The 24,905-nt window shown below is 40.8% G+C and overlaps 1 protein-coding gene across 1 annotated transcript in view; it reads left to right on the top strand.

Moving 5' to 3' along the window:
• Positions 1 to 24,905, top strand: part of LOC124804950 (actin-related protein 10) — a 51,299-nt gene that overhangs the window by 11,053 nt on the left and 15,341 nt on the right. Inside the window, exons 3-6 of the mRNA XM_047265336.1 lie at positions 8,332 to 8,440; positions 16,451 to 16,626; positions 22,235 to 22,311; positions 24,231 to 24,433. Of these exons, the coding sequence (XP_047121292.1) occupies positions 8,332 to 8,440; positions 16,451 to 16,626; positions 22,235 to 22,311; positions 24,231 to 24,433 (565 nt within the window). The remainder of the gene's footprint in view (positions 1 to 8,331; positions 8,441 to 16,450; positions 16,627 to 22,234; positions 22,312 to 24,230; positions 24,434 to 24,905) is intronic.

Here is a 24,905-nt window from a genome sequence, read left to right as displayed (position 1 = left end):
AATGTCTGTGGTCTTGTTTCTGAGAACACTACCTGCACCTTTCCCAACTCCTGACTGATTCCAGCCTCCTTCGTGGTCTCCTTAACCAAGTAATCCTCATCCCAAATTACTTCTTTAAAGGTGTCACTACAAACTAATCTGTGTGCACCCTCATGGCACTAATTTCTAACCTATCCATTGCCCATCTAGAGGAATCCTTCCTAATCAATCAGAATCTCAAACCCCTCTGTGGGTTCAGATTCATTGATGACTTCATGATCTGGACTGAGGGTGAGGACACTATCCACATTCCTCGAGAACCACACAACGTTTTCCCCATTCACTTCACCCGGTCCTCCTCAGCCCAGCAAGCCTCCTTCCTTGATGTCGATCTCCACTGCAAGCATGGCTACATCAGTACGTCTGTCCACATCAAACCTACCAACCACCACTAATATCTCTACTTAGGCTGCTGCTACCGATTCCACACTTCCCTCGTGTACCCACATAGCTGTCAAACTCTGCCGTGCAGATGTACTGCATTTACTATAGTCTCAGAAACCATCTCTTCATCCCTCCACCCCCACATCCACCCTACAGGTCCCAGAACCTAAATAGATCTGCAACACAGCCAATAACCTGAGCAGCATGGGGTCATTGCATTTGTAATGATATGCTGCCGCCCTTCACTTGTGCCAAGGATCTCACTGAGGCCTTCAGACCAAATCGCCCTCCCCATCCTATCCAGGAAACAGATTTCACATCTCATCGTGCCCTCAGATGAGAATTACCCTTCCCATGCCTCCCATAGTAGTATTCCACTGCCCACCCAACCTATGCTATATCCTTGCCCACCCTTATTCCACCCCTGCTTCCAACCCCTTGCCTTACAGCTCAATCCTTGCAATAGCCTTTGAGAGCAAGACTAATACATCATTCCACTAACACCTACTCCAGTCCTACACAGGCATCTCTTAGCCCACCTGTGGAAGCAACCACGTGCTCTACCAATTTAGCTCCAATCACTGTGCCACATTCTACCGTGTGTGATAGCTAACAAGCTGTCTGTCTGCATGACTGGCTAGTGGTCAATAGACAGCTGGACTGCACAGTTGCTGAGCATGCTGCTCGACTTGATGTGCTTAACTCCAGTGAATTCTTCACTGCCTGTGCCATCTGGATTCTTCCCATCAACACTAACATTTCTGAATTCTGCAGGCAGGAACTCTCCCTGCAAGTTATACTTCATTCCTCTAACGTGCTGGGTGCAGCCTTCAGCCTATCCCCTTCCCTGATCCTACTGCAGCACTATGTATGCTTTCTATCCCACCAGCAGTGGCACTTGCCATTAAATTGTTTATTCTATGTCCCATACCAAGAAATAGACTTTTTACAGTGTTACATGACAAAGCAGCTGTTGTAAAATGTTCAGTGACATCATTGTACCCAAATGCATTTGCCATTTATGACCCTTTGCTAACTTTAAGGATACCACATATGATACAATAAAACTGTTTTTATTAAGACTTGATGGTTCTTGCATCCCTCCCTCCAGAACACTAAAGCACATTGATAGTCATGAGAGTAATGTCCACTTTACGAAGCTAAGAGAAATGTGGTTTCCTAGGAATTGTGTACAAAAAAAGTACTTAATCTCCCACTCCTCACGGAATTGTTTGCTTTTGACATTCTTGAGCATTGTAATATAGAAATAGCCACAGTAATAACCAGAATAACAGCCAGAAGTAATAACCAAAATGACAACCTGAGTAATAGCCCAATAGTAAGGAGAATAAATCTGAACAATACACCAAGAGCAACTGGACTAACAAACCAATGATGTCTCAGTAAAGTCAGACAGAGTGTGAAGATGCAAAAGCCTATGCCTTATGGGAAAGATGCGGCCTCACTCAGTTGTTGCTAAAGCAAACCACAGGCTGTGGCTAGATTGTGATGACACCATGTGAGTAAAGTTGGAGACGGAAGTGCTCACTGGAGAAAAATATCTCATGAGCCACACTTCGCCAGGACTGATCCAGATACTACTTGTATGAATAGGTCAGTTGTGATGAAGTTTTCGATGAATTATAACCCATGGAAAAATGCTGAATTGCTTTTTCTTTAGGTGAAAAAAGTGATAAACCAATTTTAGGTATTGTTACAGTTGAACATCTTGCATGGAAAGAGCATATCAGCTACATCTGTGAATAAATTAGGTGAAACATTTGCTTATTAATACAACATGTAGGCATGAGAGAAAGTGAGGTGGCACAACGGTTAGCACATTGAACTTGCATTTGGGAAGAAAATGACTCAGATCCACATCTGACCATTCAGATTTAGGTTTTCCATGATTTCCCCAAATCGCCCCAAGCAAATTCTGGGATGTTCCTTTTAAAAGGGCTCTGTGGAGTTCCTTTTCCTTCATTGAAATAATCAGAGCTTGCACTCCATCTCTAATGACATCATTGTGGATGGGACGTTAAACCCTAACTTTTCTTCCTTCCTTCCTTCCTTTCTACAATTGTAACACCTCCAGTCCTAAAATAAATCTTGTATGGATTGATCCACTTGCACCTTCAGTAAGTGATTGAAATTTGGCATGGACAGCAGTACATTGGTAGGGTACCAGGCTCAAGAAGATATGAGTATGTAAAATAAAAGAAAGGTGATCACTCACTTATACCAGATCAATGTGTGGAGCACAGAAACATGGAACAGGAAATGGCATTCACCGTAAGTTTTGAGCGCTAGCTCTTTTTCTTGCAAAACTACACACATTCACACACACAACCACAACAGACACCCAAATCTAATGATTGTTTGAGTGCCTCTGTGCATGCAGTAATTATTCTAATTTTATCCTCATGATCCCTGTGCGAGCAATATGTAGAGGGCTGTAGTATATCCCTAGAGTAATCATTTAAAGCCAGTTCTTAAAACTTTGTTGATAGACTTTCTCAGGATATTTTACTTCTGCCATTTCAGTTCCTTCAGTATCTCTGTGACATACTCTCATGGGTTAAATGAACCTGTGACCATTCATGCTGCCCTTCTCTGTATACATTCAATATCCCATGTTAGTCCTATTTGTACGGGTCCCACACACTTCAACAGTATTCTAGGCTGGGTCATGTGAGTGATTTGTAGGCAATCTCTTTTGTAGACTGATTGCAGTTCCCAAGCATTCTACTAATAAACCAAAGTCTACGACCTGCTTTACCCATGACTGAACCTGTGTGGTCATTCCATTTCATATCCCTACAAAGTGTTACACCCAGTTATTTGTATGAGTTGGCCAATTCCAACAGTGATTCATTGATGTGACAGTCATAGGACACTATGTTTTTTTCTTTTTGTGAAGTTCTATATTTTACATTTCTGAACATTTAGAGCAAGTTGTCAATCTCTGTACCATGTTGAAATCTTATCAAGATTTGACTGAATATTTATGCAGCTGCTCTCAGATAGTACTTCATTATAGATAACTGCATCATCTGCAAAAAGCCTGATTTTAGTGTTGATATTGTCTGCAAGGTCATTAATATACAAAATGAACAGAAACTGTCCCAATACACACTTCCCGTGGGCACACTCAAAGTTATTTCTGCATCTGATAAATACTATCCATTCAAGATAACATGCTGTGTCCTTCCGACCAAAAAGTCCTCAATCCAGTCACAAAATGCCATGGCAAGACTAATTATTGATGCTTGATTATTGAATGCAGTTGCTTGAGCTGGTGGGGGTGGAGATAAGGTAGAGAGGGGCTTGAGGAAGGGGTAGCGTGAGAGGCAGGTCTTTGGACAAATGACTGTGCAGCTGCACGCCAAGATGAAAAGAGGGTGCAGCAAAAAGATATGTAGGAAGGGGAGATGGGCAAACTGAGGGTTGGGGGGAAGGGGTGGGGGCGGGCGAGGAGAGAAAGGTGAAGGAGGAGGTAAGCCTTGGGGGGGGGGGGGGCTACGAAGACTAGTGGGAGAAGACAGTGCACAATCTTGTTTGGGAAGGAAAGGTGTGGACACAAGAGAAACGAGAGAAGTTAAGGTAAGGCAGTGGGAACCAATTAGAGGTGGTCTAGATCAGGCTTATTGTGGAAGCACAGGATATGTTGTAGAGACAATTCCCATCTGCAGGAACATGCTCACTGTAGTCAGGTTGCTGCAAGACTGCATTTTACATGCACACAGAAATTAACAACGAAGTGCTGACTTCCTCAGTATTGACTTAGACCGTGAATAATTAATAATGTGAACAAATGTCAATCATGTTGAGCCTGCTTTATTAAATTTTAATTTACTGATTTTGTATTCTGTGTATGTTCATAAGATGATTATATTCATAAAAGAGAACGTGGAAAACAGTATAATGAATAGATATTTATCATTTAAAAAATATAAACCCAAGATGATTATTACTGTCCACTTTCTACTGGAAGACATTTCCTTAATAGTAGTCTAATGATGTACAGCAATTCTAAAGAAATCTTTTAATGTAGTTTATAACAAGGTGTTTCCCCTCATCTTGGGGTCTTGAGTGACTGGTCTTACTTTCTTACCTTACCCAGTGTATCCTTTTTTTCCAACCTGAGGTAGAAACTATAAAATTTGAAAGCTAGAAATAGTTTTCAAGTTGCAAATATGTTTGACAGTGTAACTGGAATTTCGCCTCCTGAAGGTAAGTGATGATCAGCAACTCTATCTCGTTGGTGCGCCTCAAGTGAATTTTTCTTTTGATGCAATGGTGTCTATAGTCCAAAGATAGCTGAAATGTATTACTTGTGGCACAAGTTTTTGTATATATCCAATTTCAGTGCAGTAGTCATAGTAAATATTTATTTAAAGACATCTGAGCTGTAGTATTTAATATGCTGGTCTTTTTTTTTAATACATCCTTTTGTAGTAAGATTTTATTATTGGTGATGTACCAATAATGATGAAGTCCATGTGTCCATCTGAATTTGTCATTACTGCATTGCTTTTAGTTACTCTGTTTGGATAGACTGTGATGTAGCAGGTTTTTTATCTCTGTTGTTTCTGGTAAGCATTTTGACCTGTCATAATGTACAAGGTCTGTTCAAAAAATTCCGTAACATTCATAATTTCGCACCAGTGGTGTATCGGGGCAAAATGCAGTTGGCATCCCTGCACATGCCTGTGTGTAATGTGTAACTGCCAGAAGTTTCATTGTTGAATGTGTATTAGCTGTTATTCAGTGGTGCATTGAGTAGAAAGTTGTCACACACAGTTTGTGAATTTTGAGATGGCAGAGTTAGAGGAGCAACGTTGTTGTTGTTGTGGTCTTCAGTCCTGAGACTGGTTTGATGCAGCTCTCCATGCTACTCTATGCTGTGCAAGCTTCTTCATCTCCCAGTACCTAACGCAACCTATGTCCTTCTGAATCTGTTTAGTGTATTCATCTCTTGGTCTCCCTCTACGATTTTTACCCTCCACGCTGCCCTACAGTACTAAATTGGTGATACCTTGATGCCTCAGAATATGTCCTACCAACGGATCCCTTTTTCTAGTCAAGTTGTGCCACAAACATCTCCCCAATTCTATTTAATACCTCCTCATTAGTTATGTGATCTATCAATCTAATCTTCAGCATTCTTCTGTAGCACCACATTTCGAAAGCTTCTATTCCCTTTTTGTCCAAACAATTTATCGTCCATGTTTCACTTCCATACATGGCTACACTCCATACAAATACTTTCAGAAACGACTTCCTGACACTTAAATCTATATTCGATGTTAACAAATTTCTCTTCTTCAGAAATGATTTCCTTGCCATTGCCAGTCTACATTTTATATCCTCTCTACTTCGACCATCATCAGTTATTTTACTCCCCAAATAGCAAAACTCCTTTACTACTTTAAGTGTCTCATTTCCTAATCTAATTCCCTCAGCATCACCCGATTTAATTTGACTACATTCCATTATCCTCGTTTTGCTTTTGTTGATGTTCATCTTATATCCTCCTTTCAAGACACTGTCCATTCCGTTCAACTGCTCTTCCAAGTCCTTTGCTGTCTCTGACAGAATTACAATGTCATCGGCGAACCTCAAAGTTTTTATTTCTTCTCCATGGATTTTAATACCTACTCCAAATTTTTCTTTTGTTTCCTTTACTGCTTGCTCAATATACAGATTGAATAACATCGGGGAGAGGCTACAACCCTGTCTCACTCCTTTCCCAACCACTGCTTCCCTTTCATGCCCCTCGACTCTTATAACTGCCATCTGATTTCTGTACAAATTGTAAATAGCCTTTCGCTACCTGTATTTTATACCTGCCACCTTCAGAATTTGAAAGAGAGTATTCCAGTTAACATTGTCAAAAGCTTTCTCTAAGTCTACAAATGCTAGAAACGTAGGTTTGCCTCTTCTTAATCTTTCTTCTAAGATAAGTCGTAAGGTTAGTATTGCCTCACGTGTTCCAACATTTCTACGGAATCCAAACTGATCTTCCCCGAGGTCCGTTTCTACCAGTTTTTCCATTCGTCTGTAAAGAATTCATGTTAGTATTTTGCAGCTGTGACTTATTAAACTGATAGTTCGGTAATTTTCACATCTGTCAACACCTGCTTTCTTTGGGATTGGAATTATTATATTCTTCTTGAAGTCTGAGGGTATTTCACCTGTCTCATACATCTTGCTCACCAGATGGTAGAGTTTTGTCATGACTGGCTCTCCCAAGGCCGTCAGTAGTTCTAATGGAATGTTGTCTACACCCGGGGCCTTGTTTCGACTCAGGTCTTTCAGTGCTCTGTCAAACTCTTCACGCAGTATCTTATCTCCCATTTCGTCTTCATCTACATCCTCTTCCATTTCCATAATATTGTCCTCAAGTACATCGCCCTTGTATAAACCCTCTATATACTCCTTCCACCTTTCTGCCTTCCCTTCTTTGCTTAGAACTGGGTTTCCATCTGAGCTCTTGATATTCATACAAATGGTTCTCTTCTCTCCAAAGGTCTCTTTAATTTTCCTGTAGGCAGTATCTATCTTACCCCTAGTGAGACAAGCCTCTACATCCTTACATTTGTCCTCTAGCCATCCCTGCTTAGCCATTTTGCACTTCCTGTCGATCTCATTTTTGAGACGTTTGTATTCCTTTTTGCCTGCTTCATTTACTGAATTTTTATATTTTCTCCTTTCATCAATTAAATTCAATATTTCTTCTGTTACCCAAGGAGCAACGTGTTTGACTTAAATTTTGCGTTAAACGCAAGAACACCTTTACAGACACACACTGGATGATGCAGGAAGCCTACAGCGATGAATGCATAAGCCATACTCAGTGTTACAAATGGTTCACAAAGTTTAAAAATTCTGGATGGAAGTTAAAGATGACCCTCATTCAGGATGCCCTTCGAAGTCTGTCAACGATGCTCATGTCAGGAATGTGAATGAAATTGTGCATGCCAATTGAAGACTGACTGTCTGAGAGATTCTTTTGCAGAAGACTGTAACATTTCAGTTGGATCATGCCATGAAATCCTGACACAGCATCTTGGAATGCATCTTGTTGCTGCCATGTTCATCCCAAGGCTCATGAATCAAGTCCAAAAAGACACTCATCTCGTAATCTGTGAAGAGTGTTTAGATCCCACAAATGAGAACGAGATGTTCCTGAAGAGAATCATAACTGGTGATGAGATGTTAGTATATGGTTATGATGTTGAGGCCAAGGTTCAGTCTTCACAGTAGGTCAGGAAAGGTTCCCCAAGACCAAAAAAAGCTGGTCATGTCAAAGCAAGGCTGATAGTTTTCTTTGACTTTGAAAGATTAGTTCATCATTAATTTGTACTACAGTAACAAACTGTTAATCAGTGGTACTATCAGGATGTGTTGTGATGCCTGCAAGAGAATGTGAGAAGGAGCCAGCCTCAAACATGGCGAGACAATTCATGGCATTTGCACCATGATAATGCACCCGCTCATTAATCTGTGTTGGCGCATGATTATTGCACAAGAAATGAAATCACTATGCTGCCTCATCCTCCATACTCTCGAGACCTGGTCCCTGTGGACTTTCTTTTATTTCCAAAGGTGAAAACCCCATTGAAAGCGTCAAGATCTGCAATGATATACGAGATAAAAGAAAATTCACAGACAGCACATTATGCGATCCAGCAAGAGGCATACCAGGACTGCTTCTAGAAGTGTAAATGGCATTGGGAGCAATGTAACAATTGTGGAGGAGAGTATTTCGAAGGAGACCATGCACAATAAGTAAAAGGTAAGCGTAGAAAAATTTTGTGGTCAAAGTTCCGGAATTTTTTGAACAGATCTCACAAATAAAATGGACAAAAATAATTTATGTCTATTACCTTTTTTCTGTTGTAGGAAGCTGTTGGTGAGCCCGAAGGATCGGCGTGTAGTAATCGTTGAATCTCTCTTGTGCCCAACAAGTTTTCGAGATACTTTGGCTAAGGTCTTCTTCCGGCATTTTGATGTGAGTCTCTCTCTCTCACTCACTCACTCACTCACACACACACACACACACACACACACACACACACACACACACACACACACACGAAAAAGCTTGCTAATGTTATGACATACAGTAGTTTCAAAATGAATATCAACAGAATGTAAATGGAGAAAGTGTTTTATTGCTACATGGCAAGGATAGGGGCAACATTCTACTCATATAAAGTTCTCGTTCCAATAGCCAGACTTTGTCTCACCTTTTGTTTGTTTCTTTGTTTACTGCTGTTTGTTAACCCTTCACTGCTGTGGACCAACTCTCACACCACTACGATTTTTTGTCTCATGATATTTCGCACAACCGTGTGAAGTGAAATGGACTATACTGTGTGCATTCCTATTGTTTGACAAGCTACACATGCCAGAACTCTTGCATTATTGCTGCTCTTTGTTTCTTGTTTATGGATCTTGAGAGGCCTTACAGATGTACCATAGTGTTTGTGTGTCATTGTTTTGTTCAATGCCACCATTTCTCCATGGCACAGAGAACTGGACCTTTTGTGGAATATGTTTTACGTAACAGAGATGTGAATGTTAAAGAAAATCTTCGTGAATCCTCACATGAAGACTTTGATTGTTGTGATAATGAGCCTAATTTCAAGATCATTAGTGATCATGACACTAATTCAGAGCACCTCTCTCCCACCTCCTGGAGGCTCACGGTTCTTTCGTGAATTTGTGTGTGGCACACATGGGGCCCCGAGCTATTGCAGCCCATTCATCCTTCCTTGGCTGCATTTCCTTCACCCTGCCCCACCTTCCCTCCCTATCCTCGCTCCTTCCCCTCTGCCCCCTCCTTCCCCTCACTTGGTGTTCTGATTTATGTCAACCTGGCTATCCATCTGGTTCCCTAGATTGCTTGCAGTGTTTGTTCCTCCTGCCTGTTGTCTTTTATCCTTTTTGCCGTTTAGGTCCGCACTGGAGGTTTGACCTCCACTTGTAAATTTTCTGTTTTTAGTGTGAGCCATTTGAGGAAGAACTCTCTCCCTACCATTTATGGTATGGATTCCTCTCCCCCATCCTTCCCTTGTGTTCCTTCTCTGCCCTAGCCCCCTGGACCCCGCTAGTCTGCCAGCATGTGTAGCCAGTCCATGTTGTGATTATGTACCCATCTGGCTGAGCCCCCTGACAACACAGGGATCACACTACTGATAGCTGAGCTGTTCCTTCCCCATGTATGCCAAGGAGTGGTTGTTTGTCTTCCTGGAGCATCGGAACTCCGGGCAACAGTCGCCGTGCCAAGCAGCCCTTGCTGTGGCTCGGTGGTTCCTGTGCGAAGAGCCCCTGATAGGAGGGGGTAGTATCAGGACAGATACTTTGTGCTTGAAGTGCATGAAGCTACAAAAACCTCAAACAGGTGTCTCTTTGAATGATGATGAATCATTGAATGCTGCTTCATATGATCCGGCAGCCTTCCCTTCCCTGGTTACGCCATGGGAGGAGGGCCAAGCTCGCAGTCTTGGGATGAAACATTTTCCCCACTACCTCATCTGTGCTAGTACAGATGGGGCACATTTACTGCCACAAAGCCATTTTTTATTTGGAGGATATTGAGGACAGATTTGATGAAGTGGAGTCTCTCAGCAAGGTGCAGTTGGGCTCCTGTTGATTAAAACTTCTTCTGCCACCTAATCTGCAGTTCTCGTGTTTTAAAGGTCTTGCCAATGTCCCAGTGTCTATTACCCCTAACCAACCTTTGCATATGATCCAGGAAGTGATTTTTCGTATGGACCTCATCCTACAAAATGATGAAGCTCTGGGCTAATCTGGAACCACGCAATGTTAATTTTGTTCAACATGTGCAGAAGGGTCGCAAAGACATCAATATCTGTGCCTTCATTCTGACTTTTGATGGCATACCCTCCCAGAGAAGATCGAGGTTATTTGTTACAGATATGACATGAAGCTGTATGTCCCATCGCCCATGAGGTGCTTTGGTGCTTGCTTTTTGGGCATATATCTTCCCACTGTATGGCGGACCCTCTGTGTGGTGACTGTGGGCACCCACACCATCAGGGAAGTCCCTGTGTTCCGCCACGTGTGTGTGTCAGTTGTCATGATCACCACTCCCTTCGCTCACCAGATTGCCCAGCCTACAAGAGAGAAGAAAAGATCAAAGATTACGAGTCCCTGGATCGCCTGTCTTATGCTGAGGCTTGCCAAAAACATGAGAGCCCCCATCCGGTGTCACTATCTTCAACTTTTGCTTCTGTTACATCCTTCTCCTCCTACTTCATCCTTACCCCAGCCCCGTTCCCCTCTCCCCTCCCCCTCCTCTGCAGATTAAACGATCTCACCTCCAGGAGCTGCTCGCCCTTCCCGGCCGAAGTAGTGTCCCACTTCTTCTGCACCTGCCGGTAATGGGGTTCCCACCAGAGACCCCTCTCACTGGTGTCTCTCAGGCTGGAGGCCTACTACCACAATTCTGCCATGAGACGCACCATCTGAGCGCCCCAATTTTGCTCACTCTCTTTCAGTTTTGGAGCTTGCAGAAGCCTATACTCCCTCTGTCCCCTGCCCTCCTCTACCTCCAAAATAGGAGGAGGAAGAGGAGGAGGAGGAGGAGAAGAAGAAGAAGAAGAAGAAGAAGAAGAAACAGAAGTCCCAGGACAAGGCTTCCTCAGTGCCCCCGGAGGTGCCATCTCCCCCTCGCAACCTGAGTCTGACATCTTATTTACGGATGTCACCCCATCCTTGTTGGTGACAACAGCTGACAGAGTGACATGATCACCTCTTGGCTTCTTTATGTCTAACCTCGACTCTTGCCACATGATAAGCCAGTGGAATTGCAGCAGACGCTGTCATCACCTACTGGAAATACAACCTCTTGTTTCCTTCCATTCTGCATTCTGTCTTGCTATTCAAGAAATGTACTTCTGTGATTACCACTCTTCACCATTTCATCGTTCTCAGGCATTCTGTCGGAACTGTGTTGGCCACAGGATAGCATCTTTGGGGGGGGGGGGGGGGGGGGAGTACTTCATTGTCAAAAGTGACTGGATCCCCCTTTGTACCAACCTGGAAGCAATAGTGGGTAGAGTGCAAGTGACTCCGGCAATCACCATTTGCAATGTCTACCTCCCTCCAGGTAGGCCACTTCCTTATGTTGAACTTTCTACCTTATTGCAGCAACTCCCGCCCCAATTCCTCCTCCTCAATGACTTCAATGCACACCATCCCTTGTGAGGGAGTGCCGCTACAACAGGTAGAGGTCTCCTAATTGACCAGCTTATTACTGACTGATTTGTGTCTCCTCAGTGACGGTTCACCTCTCATGACTTCCCTGCATTGGGCACCCCATGATGATCTTTGTGAGAGTGACCAGTTTTCGGTGATTCTATCATTCCCCTGCCACCACCAGGCAGACAGGCCCCCACATTGGGCATTCCGCAGGGCCATTTGGCCTTTATATACATCTGTTGTGCACTTCGACATTTCTCTCTTGAATTGCGTTGACGTGGTCATGCAGGGCGTCTTTGCCGCTGTTCTTCCTGCTGCTGGCACTGCCGTCCCCCTAACCACGTCCCCCACTCGTCAATCAGTACCACAGACATAGCAGTTGCTGTCCAGGACCACTAACAGGCACTGCAGCGATTTAAAAGACACTCTTCACAAAGCAACCTCCTCGCTTTTAAGTTGGTGGTTGGTTTGTGGGATTAAAGGGACCAGACTGCTATGGTCATCGGTCCCTCGCTTTTAAGTGTCTCTGTGCTAAGGCTCATTACCTTATTAAGCAGAGTAAATAGGAATGCTGGGAGTGATTTGTTTCCTGCCAGGGGACACATGCCCCTTCCTCGCAGGTTTGGTCCCAACTCTGTGGCCTTCTGGACTACCAGCAACAGTCAACTATCTAGGTTCTTAGCCTCCAAGGTGCTCTGCGCACTGATCTATTGAGCCTCCAAGGTGCTTTGTGCACTGATCCATTGGTCCTTGCAGATCAGATCACCTTCTGACACAATTTGTGATGGCATCAGCATCCTCTTCCTATCCCGCTACCTTTCTCCAGCAGAAATGCTGTGTTGAACAGACCCCCCTCTGTTTCAGTCACCACCACGCTGAACCCTATAATGAACGCTTCACTGAATGGTAAATTTTTCAGGCTTTTACCTCTTCATATGATACTGCCCCATGTCTGGATTCCATTCACAACCAGATGATCCAACACTTGGACTTTACGCAGAGGCAATATGTACTCAGTGTCTTCAACATCTTTTGGTTCATGGGTGCTTTACTGTCACAATGCCGAGACAGTATATTTATCCCTATCCATAAGTCCAGGAGGAACCTAACATCTCTCAACACCTACAGTCCTATTAGCCTGACGAATGTACTTTGTAAACATCTTGAGAGGATGGTTAGCATCCGATTATGTTGGATACTCAAATCTCAGGCCCTGTTGTCCCCATATCAGCTTGGCTTCCAGGAAGGATGATCTTCAACTGACCATTTACTCAGATTGGAAACAGCTATCCGACAGACTTTTTCTAACTGCCGGCACCTTGTCGCATTCTTCTTTGACCTACATAAGGCATACAACATGGCTGGGCACCATCATATTTTAGTTACCCTTCATGATTGGGGCTTTTGAGGCCCCCTTCCAGTTATTATCCACAAGTTTTTATCTCACTGGCTCTTCTGAGTTTGAGTTGGCACTTCGTTCAGCACCCCTCGGATTCAGGTGAACAGTATCCCACAGGGTTCTGTGTTAAGTGTCAGTGTCTTCTTCATAGCCATCAATGGGCTTGTAACTTCTGTTGGGCTTGTGGTATCCCAGGGTTGTATGTCAGCGAGTTTTACATTTGTTGCAGCTCCCATTCAGTAGTATCTGCTGAGCACCAGCTCCAAGCCACTATCCTGTGTGCATAGCCATCTTCCATGGCTTCCAGTTTCCTCCCTCCAAAACATTGATTATGCATTTTTGTTGTCGACCCACAGTACACCCCAATCCAGAATTTTATTTAGGCGATGAGCTCCTCGATGTTGTAGTACAGTCCCCTTTCTTGGGCCTTGTTTTTGATGAAAAGCTGACATGGGTGCCCCATATTCACCATCTGAAGACTACGTGCTTGCGGAAGCTTAATGCTCTCTGCCTCCTGGCCCACACATCTTGGGGTGCAGTGTGTGCTACTCTTCTCCATCTTTACTGTGCTCTGGTCTTGTCCAGATTAGATTATGGTAGTCAGGTTTATGGCCCAGTGGCTCCTTCCACTCTGAAAATAATCAACCCTGTTCAACGTTATGGGTTGTGTCTGGGTATTGGTAGCTTCCGCACTGGTCCCATTGACAGTCTCCTCGCAGAAGTGGGGATTCCCCCTCTACAAATACGACAGAGCTAACTCCTGGTTTCTTACACAATCGCCATTAGCTGATTCCCTGACAATCCTGTCACTCTCCACCTCCAGTCACTGGAATGCACTCCGTGTATCCCCCCCACCCCCCACCCCCTCCTTCTACTTGGACGGCGGCTAGACTACGAATTAGGACCAACCTATTCCAGAGTCCTAAAGTCTCTGTTGCCCCTATTGTTTTGCGGCATCTTGTACGGTCCATCCTTGCAGAGTTCCAGGGTGCCACCATCTTCTGCACTGATGGTTCTAAGACGATAGATAAGGCGGGATACACTCTTCCATGTGTAACTTTGGAATCGCGGGACTGATGACCTCACCATTTAGTCCCCCCCTCCCGATTAATCAGTCAATCAATCAATCTATCTTTCTAATTCAGAACAGGAAACAGAAAGTGATGAAGATATGACAGCTAATGACAATGTGGAAGCTTACTACCTCAGTAAGATCAGATGTTTTTGCTGGAGAAAACAGCAGCCACCAGCTAATGTAAGAACAAAGCAACAGATATTGTCTTGCAGCTTCCTAGACTGTGACAGACAGTGAAATGTCTCAAAGAAAACACTGCTGTTTTGGAGATACAGAAACTGTTCTTTACCCATGATATTCTAGATGAAATCATTCTAGGGACAAATCTGAATATATCTAAGCTTAGAGCACAGTACACAAATGATCGCTTATCCTATGTACATATGTACAAGATGTTGATGTCATTGATTGGAAGGCACTGATTGATCTGTTGATGTATTCAGCCATTTTCAATTGGGAAACGAATTGGTTTAAGCTTATTTGCAACTGATGGGACAGGCAGAAATGTTTTCAGCTGCGCTGTTAGTAAAGAAAAATTTCTGTTTTTATTATATGCATTACTATTTGATAACCCAGATGATCAGGAGGAGAGAAAGGAAGTAGACAAGTCACCAGCAATTTCACACATCTTTCGGCATTTCATCGAAAGCAGTTAACTTAGCTACTCTGTAGGTGCAACAGTTTGTGTCAGTGAAATGCTTGTACCTTTCCATGGAAGGTGTGGGTTTGGAGTGTGTATGTCAAACAAACCGACAAAACATGGCGTGAAAATTTGGTGCTTGACTGGTATAATATACAGATTACTTGTAAAATGCATACATTTATTTTCGAAGAGGCAGCGGTGGTCATGTGCCTTTAGACTATGAGAAAGGCCACAGTGTTCCCACATAGGCTGTTCTTCGATTGGTGAAACCTAATATAAATACACGACGGAGAAATACCACAGGTGACAACTGGTAATCATCAGTAGAACTAGTCAATGAACTTTCGAAAAGAGGCCTCACATATGTCTGTATGCTGAAAAGAAATAAAAAGGAGATATCACAGCAGTTTCTATCTAATAATAAACGAGGTATGAAGACAACTGTTTACCTATATACTGAAGACATTACACTAGATTCCTTTGTGCCCAAGAAATCAAAAGCTACAATACTGATCTCTACTATGCACCATGCAGTAAACAGTGATCCTGAATCAGGAAAAACTAAGATCATCATGTTTTATAATACGACAAAAGATGGTGTGAACACTCTCGATCAAAGGTGTGCAGCTTATTCATCAAGCTGCCAGATGAGAAGAGGGCCTTTGATCATGTTCTTCACGTTAGTGGATGTTGCTTGTGGTGTGGATCCTTACATGGTATGTCAAGCTTATCCAAAGGCAGAAGTAATGACAAGATTGATCTTCAGGAAGACTCTAGCTAGAGGTCTTGCTGAGCCTCATATGAAGCGTAGACTTTCTATAGAATGCTTGCCACAAGAATTGAGTGACACCGTCAGAAGAATACTTCACTTCCAAGATAAGTCGCAGACACAAAAAGAACAGTTAAAAACAGAACTCATCTGAAGAGTAAAACAATATTTCCCTGTCAACAGCATGGCGTTCCGATTTGTTTGGAGTGTTCTAGCAAGGTCAGTGTGAAATGCATGCAAGATGAAAGTGACTGAAATATGATTCAGGAACTCATGATTAGTTTGTACTTGGTTTTTAAAAATAAAATGTGGCAAAAGTTTTCCATTATTGAATTATGGAGTGCAATAGTCATTCTACTTTGAAACAGTGCGCAGTAAACTCAAAACTGACTTTGCATCCAATTTCTCATTAGTGAAGTGTGTTTTTCCAACTAGTTATTTTGTGTAAATGAAATATTATCTCTTTGGTGATAATCTGTGAGTGGGCAGAGAACTATCTACTGTTTTTTTTTTTTTTTTTTTTTTTTTTTTTTTACACACAAATTAAAAACATACTGCAAGTTTTGCTGTGTTTTATTTGTCTAAATGTTTAAAATCCTGTGTTGTTCAAAAACATTCAAATTTCCACAAAGACTATTTCTAAGAAGTGCAATGATTGACAGTCATGAAAATATATATTCAGCAGCAAAACACTGGTTTTATCTATAAAACATAAAAAGCTGGTCCAAGAGACCCCTCTATAGTAACTATGTTCCTGTCTGTGTCCATAGTAGTTAAGGGGTAAGCAGCGAAGTAATGTTTCCCCACATTTATTACATTGTAATGAATGTACTTCCCTTGTTTCCACTTTCAGCTTGTCTTGGCATCTTCATTGTTAATTAATCATGTTTGCGCTGTGTGGCACAGGTGGCCTCGCTGTTGTTTCTACCATCACAGTTGGCAGCTCTCTGTACACTGGGCACCGATACAGCACTCCTTGTAGATTTGGGGTATCGCGAAGCCACTGTCGTCCCAGTGTATGCAGGTGTCCCAGTGCTTCGTGCTTGGCAGGCACAACCTATAGCAGGAGAGGCAGTGGAGAGGTAAATCAAATCCCAGGATTAAGTGTAAATTAAGTTACTACTGTAAAACACTATTGAGATCGTGTAGAAATTCAGTTTCCTAAACCAGACTGCAGGGTGTTAAAACCATACTGAGCACTTTTCTCTTCCTGGAACAATCTCTGATTCATTTCCATAAATTCGTAAGTATTCTTTCCTGTGCTGCGTGAATATCATGAGTAAGAAATACTGGAACCTTAAGACAGTTTGATCAACTTTACAGTCTGTATGATAAAAAGTCACAGTGTGTTTCACAGACATCTCTTTTACAACATATGTTTCAAAAGTTGGACCAGTAAGTTTTAGAGGCAAATAAAAAATATAAATAGTAAAATGAGAAATGTATTAATGTTTGCAAATGTTTACCGTTATGAGACCTTTCCACACTAAAGAGTAACTTTCATATGATCTGGCTATGCATGAATGGTGAATCTTCAGTGACCAGCAGTCCATTTCCCATGATGCTGATGATGGCCTTCATAGGGACTGGCAGTGTCTTTCAAACATGTTCCACAACAGACTTGCCATGTCATATACACACGCATCCCTAATCTTTCTGTCACTCCCACAAACCATCTGCATTACCCACTACATATCCAGACTGGAACTACTTAAGCACCGCCTTCTCCAGTGCTTGACTACCTATCATTGAATTAGTCATTTCTACCTCTGCTGCCTATCAAATTCTTGAAGTTTCGTAGTCTGTTCTACTGCCACACCCACACTCATGCCCAGTCCCTGGTCATATGAGTCATATCAGTGTGGAAGGCTCAGGTACAAGACCTGCCTTTGACAGTAAGCAACATATGCTGGTCCAGTTCCATCACAGGTATAGCCTACCCTATTAGAACAAGGCCTTCATTACTGTTTTTGAGAGATATGGTGCTCTTGTAGCAATAGAAAATTAATAGTTTGGTGTATCATATGACTGACATACTATCAGACATTGTACTGGTTGTAATGGTGACAGAAGTTGGGTGTGCACAGTGCAAGAGATTCTTAAGTACATTTTCCCATAACCGTAACATTGATTCTCTGTCAATGATACAGCCTAAGGTCATTCAAGAACTAGAATAAACAGATACCACAGAGTTAAACATGCAGCATGATCGCCTCAACTGCCATGAAGAACAATGTATTGATAACAGGGGTCACAGATGGTTGTCATTGATAACAGAAAATGGCGTATAGGTGAATTACAGTTCCATAAATCACGTAGAGCTCACTGTTCAACAACAACTGGTGAGCTCATGTGTCATCCAGAAATATCTCCTGACCATTGGGTACAAAAGATATCAGCCCATTTCAACGTATTCCTATTTCATCTTTGATTACAAAAAATTTAATATTAGAATTAATTTGGCAGGTGATTTTCATGGCAAGATAACCTAAAACATAACTAAGTTCCAACAGTGAAATGGACATTCAATTAAAGAAAGATGGTCTGTTGTAGGCTGTAACGTAGACAACCTTTATTTAAATCGTGCAATTAGCTAATTTCAATGGCTTGTCATTTTCAAGCACTTCACATTAACATACTACCTGACTGTGCAAAATTCCTACTTAAAAGTGTAATATTACGGACTACGTGTCATAATTGCTAAATTATTTTTCACTGCATGTAAAACACAGATGTTGTATTCCATCCTTACATTATGAATGGATTCACATTAATGTCACAATTCTAGACGAACTTTGCTAAGTGTGGAGTACCTGGAGCAAAGTCCACAATATGATGATTAAAGTTGTCACGTTAGTAATGTAAGGGTGGAATGTAACGCCCATTTTTTACATGCAGTGAAAAATGATTTGAGAATTACTTGTAATATGTAATATTACTCATATAACTAGGAATTTTGCATAGTAAGGTGGTATGTTAATGTGAGGTGCTTGAAAATAAGTCATTGAAATCAGCTAATCACATGATTTAAATGAGGCTCATCTACATTATAGCCTACTACAGACCTTGCTTTCTCTTATTAAGCATTTAGAGACTGTGGGATCCTCACAAAAACAAAATTTTAAGAACTGCATGTTCTTAGAATATTAATAAAAATGTGTTATACTTAATATCAATGTAGGATAAACTGGTCCATGGCTGTTATTATATATTAATAACGTGACACACTTTTCTCATTACATTTCTTTTATTTTTTCCTGCAGCAAGATATAGTAACAAGCACGACACCTCATGCATCAACTTTTGCAAATTCCGGTCTAAACTGTACCATATTAACGATACTGAGCTCATAAAATTCTGCCAATCAAATACTGCCACAAAGTTACATGTGTGTGAGCTGCTTACAAAAATTTTAATGATGCATAGGAGTATTTCATTGTAAACAAATTCAGATATAACTAATTAGGTTAATTTACAAATAATTATTAACGTTTTGTAGTGTTTGAGTGATTAAACCTCAATTGTAATGTTTTAAAATACAGCAATTTATAAATACAATTTATAAATATCAAAAAATAACCATTGAAATTCATAAGGGTTTATCAGTTGCAAAATACTTATTTGTGTTGGTAATTTTACATGTAAAACATTCCAAAATTATTATTAACATTACTACAAGTATTTTATGTCATTCTTTACATTTCTGTATAAACAATTTCAGAAATATCTTTTTCATTATTCCTATAAAGTTTATTTGAAAGCTATTGAAAAAGTGAGTTCCTTTTAATAACGTACAACTATTAACAAAATGTTCAATGTTATAAGTACTAGAATTGTCACAAAATAAATATAAATCACACAGAAGACACTGAATATAGTTCAGCAAGGTAAAATGAAACATCTTTTGTTGGTAAATTAATGAAAGTGTAAAAAACAAATACACATGGTATCAGGCTTTTCGCTAATAGGAAATCATGTTCTACAGTACTACTTAACACTGACAGTTACGTTACGTCATACATATGCCTTGGCTCATTATATATCACAAAGTACAGAGATTAGCATGGATGCAAGAATACTGCACGTGTAACTTGTATTAAAATCTCTGTCCTCTTGAAATGTAAAATTTGTGTAAAAACTCTACCTTTTAAATAACTGTGAACTATGACCAGCAGGCATGGAACATGTGGTATTTGTCATTATTTGTATTGTTTCAGATAGTTCTCACAGAAGTAAACTTAGTCTTTATGTATGATGCTTGATACAGATATTCTTTATGAAGACAGAGAAATGCTGCATGTGGCAGGCACTGTTCCTTATGCCATTGTTCGGTCCTCTCTGACCGTTCTCATAATCAGGTCATGTAGCACACATTTCCCCATCTGTCCTTTGTATTTTAGGTGTGCCGCTATTTCCCTGTATCATTTCAGGTGGACACAGGTAATTTATCAAACAATATCTCAATCAGATTATTTCCTCAACCTTCTCCAGCTGGACTTGGCACTCTGTCTTGGTAGGGTGTGAAACTCTAAACCTACCTTCCCTTCTTCATATCCCAGCAAGAAGGTCTTTTCATTACTGGATGTTTGTAATGGAGTATGCGTTAGTTTCTCAGAAAAAAATTTATAGATTCAGTGCTGTTTAGCAAAAGTCAATGCTCCACCTGAATATAATTAACTGTGCAAGAAAGTTTTAAGAGTATGGGATAAACAATCTTCAGAATCATGCCTACATTACATTTGCATCATAGTTCTGGAGATACATAACAAACTATGAACTACAAAGTTCTGAAAAATTTATAAAATTATTTAATTTGATAAATAAAAATCTACTCACCAAGCAGCGGCAGAATAAACAAATAAGACGATTGTAATTAGCAAGTTTTCGGAGCCAGTGGCTCCTTCTTCAGGCAGAAGGGTTGAAGGGGAAGGAAGAGGTGTGGAGGAGGACTGAAGAGGTCTAGGAAAAGGGGTATAGATTTCGACAAAGTCGCCAAGAACCATGGGTCAGGGGAGACTTACCATATGGGGTGAGAAGGAAAGACTGATTGTTAGCGATTGCATCGGATTAGATTTGAAAACTTGAGAGATTAAAAATGGAAGAAAGAGATTACAGACAGAGATTACTGCTTAAACATCATGCATGAGTTAATAAGAAGAGTGAAAAGCTAAGTGCATTGTACGTAACAGAGGTTGGGGGGGGGGGGGGGGGGGGGGTTGTCAGTGAAAAACAGACAGCAAAGACAATGAAAGATTTAGAAAACTAAAATGGAGCATAGGAAAGAGTAGTTACAGTGAAGAAATGCTGAGATGGAAGAAATTAATGTAGATTAAGGCCAGGTGGGTGGCGAGAACCAGGGACATGTTGTTGTGCTAGTTCCCACCTGCGGAGTTCAGAGAAACTCGTATCTGAGGGAAGAATCCAGATGGCATGTGTGGTGAAACGGGCACCAAGGTCACGAATGTCACGTTGCAGAGCATGCTCTGGAACAGGATATTGTGAGTTGACAGTATACAGCCTATGCTTGTGCCCATTCATCATGATTGATAATTTGGTGGTAGTTATGCCCGTCTAGAAGGCTGAACAGTGTTTGTAAGTATGTTGCCACTGGCAAATCAGTAATTTCAATTTTTACAACTCTGAGGAGTATGTGTACACTGTAGTGTTGAGTTTGTGTGTGTTATGGATGAAGGGAAACAGTGACACCCAGTACCAGCATGTAGTCTACTCCTAATAACTGAAGAAAAGAAGGGAGAGGGGGCAAATGGGGGAGGATAAAAGAAGAAGAGGAAGTTGAATGGAGGGAGGAAGAGAGAGAGAGAGAGAGAGAGAGAGAGAGAGAGAGAGAGAGAGAGAGAGAGAGAGAGAGAGACTGACTGACTGACTCTATCACTCTGTATGCCCACATGGGAGGGGAGGGAGCAGGGAAGAGTGGTGGGAGAAAGCGGTACATGATCTACATGGAGCAGGTGTGGTTTGGACAGAAGTGAGAAGGGAAAAAGCAAGATAAGACTGTGGGAATAGGTTACAGAGGTTTACGCTAAAGGTCTTTGAGAGCGCAGAATGTATTTAAGAGACAGTTCCCATGTGCACTGTGCAGAGAAACTTGTGCTGGAAGGGGGTATCCAAATGGCCTGCAAAATCAAGCAGCTGTTGATGTCATCACATTGTCAGTGGAACTTCTATGCTTTGTTTTCCCTGAAAATCAAGTCCTGCACTGTTGGCAACAAATCTCTGATTATTTTCTTAGTCCTGCCTGTACAAGATGTGATAAATTAATTTCAGATTACTCAATTAAAGGAGAGGAATAAACAGTTAACTACCAACTTGTAATTTACAGTCCAATAACCACGGTTAATGGGATCAATGGTTTCCTAATGATGTGCCTTACTCTCTGAAAACTTTGATGCTGTCTTAATAAGTATTTTTATTTCTGTCTCATTTTAGGATTAAATAATTGCATCTTGCTTGCAGTAATGGATTTTGATGTTGTTTGTCCCAGAACATGTTGGAAAGATTAAGTGGGATCTGTTTATATGATAAACACTGGAAAATATAAGAACACTAGTTTTTTGTTGTTTGCCATGTCATTTAAATGATACACATTTTGATTAGAGATCACAAGATTTGCTTTCTTATTTAATGTGTATTACTTCAGTTTAGAAGTAATGTATTACTTTGTGTTTTCAGGCGCATCAGAGAGCAACTTGCAGCAAGTGAAGGTAGCCCCTGTGACCTGAGCAGTGAGCAAATTGAAGACATTAAGGGTTGGTAATCTGATAACTGTTTGGTTTCTATCAAATATACCACATTAATTAGTTAATCAGTACAGCTAGTTTCAATCTATTCTGCAGCAACAAAGCTTAATTTTTGTTTAAAAATGTTACAGACGTGGTACTTACAGGGATTTTTCCTTTTCCTAGGCAGTCTTGTAGATGTTTCTTTTTAAATGCCTATTTTTGTTCATAAACAGTTGCTTTGTCTACAGCTGTGATTGAGTGGTCACCGTGCCTGACTGTCTCATCGTCAATCCTTGACGATAGATGGTAAAACCATGTTTTAACACCAGCAATTTGAACTGCCAGAACCAAAAATGATAAAGAATTAGTTGACAGAGCTCTCCAGTATTTAGTATCAAGCACCTAGGTTAGATAGTATGCTTTGTTTGTGATATAATTTCTATTGAAGTAGTCACTATTCACTAACATTTAATTAGCATGATGTGATTCAGCAGCATACTGCCACCATTGTGTGCATTACAGGTACATGTGCATTACAGTAACCTGACTTGTGATGAGAGTCCTTTACTGGATGTGCTAGTGTGATAATGTATTGAAATATAACTCTGTACAGAAAGATACATAAGTGGATTTTATGTTTTAAACTGTTTCCTTCATATATTTACTCATACTTTTGCTGGAAGCTGGTTGTCACACAGAGCACAGTAACAGTCACTTCACAACTTAACTTTCACATCCATGTGTTTGTGTCATTCCAGAGAGTCTTTGCTAATAAGATAAACTGCTTTCAGTTGCTAAGATAGTCTGTGCAATGAAGATGAAACCTTTGTATATAGATGTAGTGGTGTAATGGCACATATTAAATGATATAACCATTTTTTTAATACTGAAATAAGAATTTGATAGTACAGAAATTTTTAAAGAGATTTTTCTTTTACTTTCTAGCTAAGCATTCAGCAGCCTGTCACAATGTACTGTGCCATGAGTGAAGATGTCTAATTCTTCATACAATTCCATTTGGTGTCCCTTGTCCATTTTATGTAATATTCAAAGATCATTCATGATATGATGGTATGGGTGGCCAGGGTTCTTTATGTGGGTGATTATTGATGATCTAGTATAATTATTTGTATGGTGATTTAGTATAATTGTTTGCATGGTAGACATTTGTTTATTGGTTGTATCTGTTTTGGAAGTCTCTTCTAATTTTACCTACATAGAGTGGCTTTGTATGTATGACGTACTACTTTGTAAATGCCTGATAGTGTTTATCTATCTGTTTGTTTACATTGTGTCCATGTGTGTTGCAGTTTGTTTTGTGTTGTGAAAGCAATGTTAATGTTGTGTGATCTGAAAATGTTTGCTATTCTGTGGAATAGTTTGCCTAACTGTGTGTGTTTGACACACTCAGTCTCTCCTATAAGCTGCAAGAGAGAAAACTTAGTGTATTGATAATTGAAACTGACAATTTTAATGGTCACACTTGAAATACATTTACTTCAGTACTGGTAGCTGATTAACGCTAGACTTACTTGCATCTTTAAAAAATTATTGGGGTTGAACATAATCAGTTCAATGAGAAACTGTGGCCTGAGTGTAAGACCACTGCTACATGCAATTGCTCTAGCCTCATGAACTCACTTTGAAATCATAAAAGGTGACAACAGAAATACTTCTCTTTTAATTCAAAGGCTGATAGTGTTTCACTACTATGTAGGCATAACAGCAGGGCTCTATTTTTGGTTCTGACAGTCACAAATTACTGAAACTTGAATTAACAGATAAGATTAAATGCTTCAATTATGTGTCTTTCAGGCATGCCAGTATTGGACCAGGATTGTCAAAAGTTTAAGTTACGTATAGTGCATTGCATATTTATAAAAGTGCATTTTTGTACATACCATTGTTGCATTAAAATTTTTTGATCACAGTACTATCTCTTTCAGTTAGAACTTGCTTCGTGACAACACTGGAACGCTCTCAAAAGCTAAGTGAAGTAAAACCACCCCCTTCCGTGGACTACCCAGTGGCATGTGGACGCCATATTACAGTTCCTGGCAACTTGCGTGAAACTGCTTTTGAAGTTTTGTTTGAAGAGGATGGTGACCAGTTGTCTCTGTCCAATCTCATATTGGATGCTATACTGGAGGTCATTGTTCCCTTTAGCTTGAATTTTCACATCCTATAATTTCACATTAATACTATTCTTGTTAGCAATTTCCAATCATTATCTGTAATACTTCTATTAAACTAATGTTTAATGTGAAACAACTCTCTTCTGGCAGTGTGTTACTTGAGATATTGAAAAACCTTGGTGCGTATCTGAAATGACATGAAAACTGATTGGACTAAGGAGTCATTCAGTCACAGTTAACACACACAAATTTATAGTTATTTCCTGTCTGCAGCTTCTATGGGACAGATACAACAGTTTGTTTAACAGAACCTATTTAATTTGAATTTATATGGCAAAAGTCCCCCCCCCCCCCCCCCCCTCCCCATGAACCATGGATCTTGCCGTTGGTGGGGAGGCTTGCGTGCCTCAGCGATACAGATAGCCGTACCATAGGTACAACCACAATGGAGGGGTATCTGTTGAGAGGCCAGACAAACGTGTGCTT

The sequence above is a fragment of the Schistocerca piceifrons genome, chromosome 7 (genome assembly GCF_021461385.2).
Source record: "Schistocerca piceifrons isolate TAMUIC-IGC-003096 chromosome 7, iqSchPice1.1, whole genome shotgun sequence".
NCBI lineage: Eukaryota > Metazoa > Arthropoda > Insecta > Orthoptera > Acrididae > Schistocerca > Schistocerca piceifrons.
The sequence above is the reverse complement of the archived record's forward strand: the minus strand, read 5'-3'. Positions and strand labels throughout refer to the sequence as shown.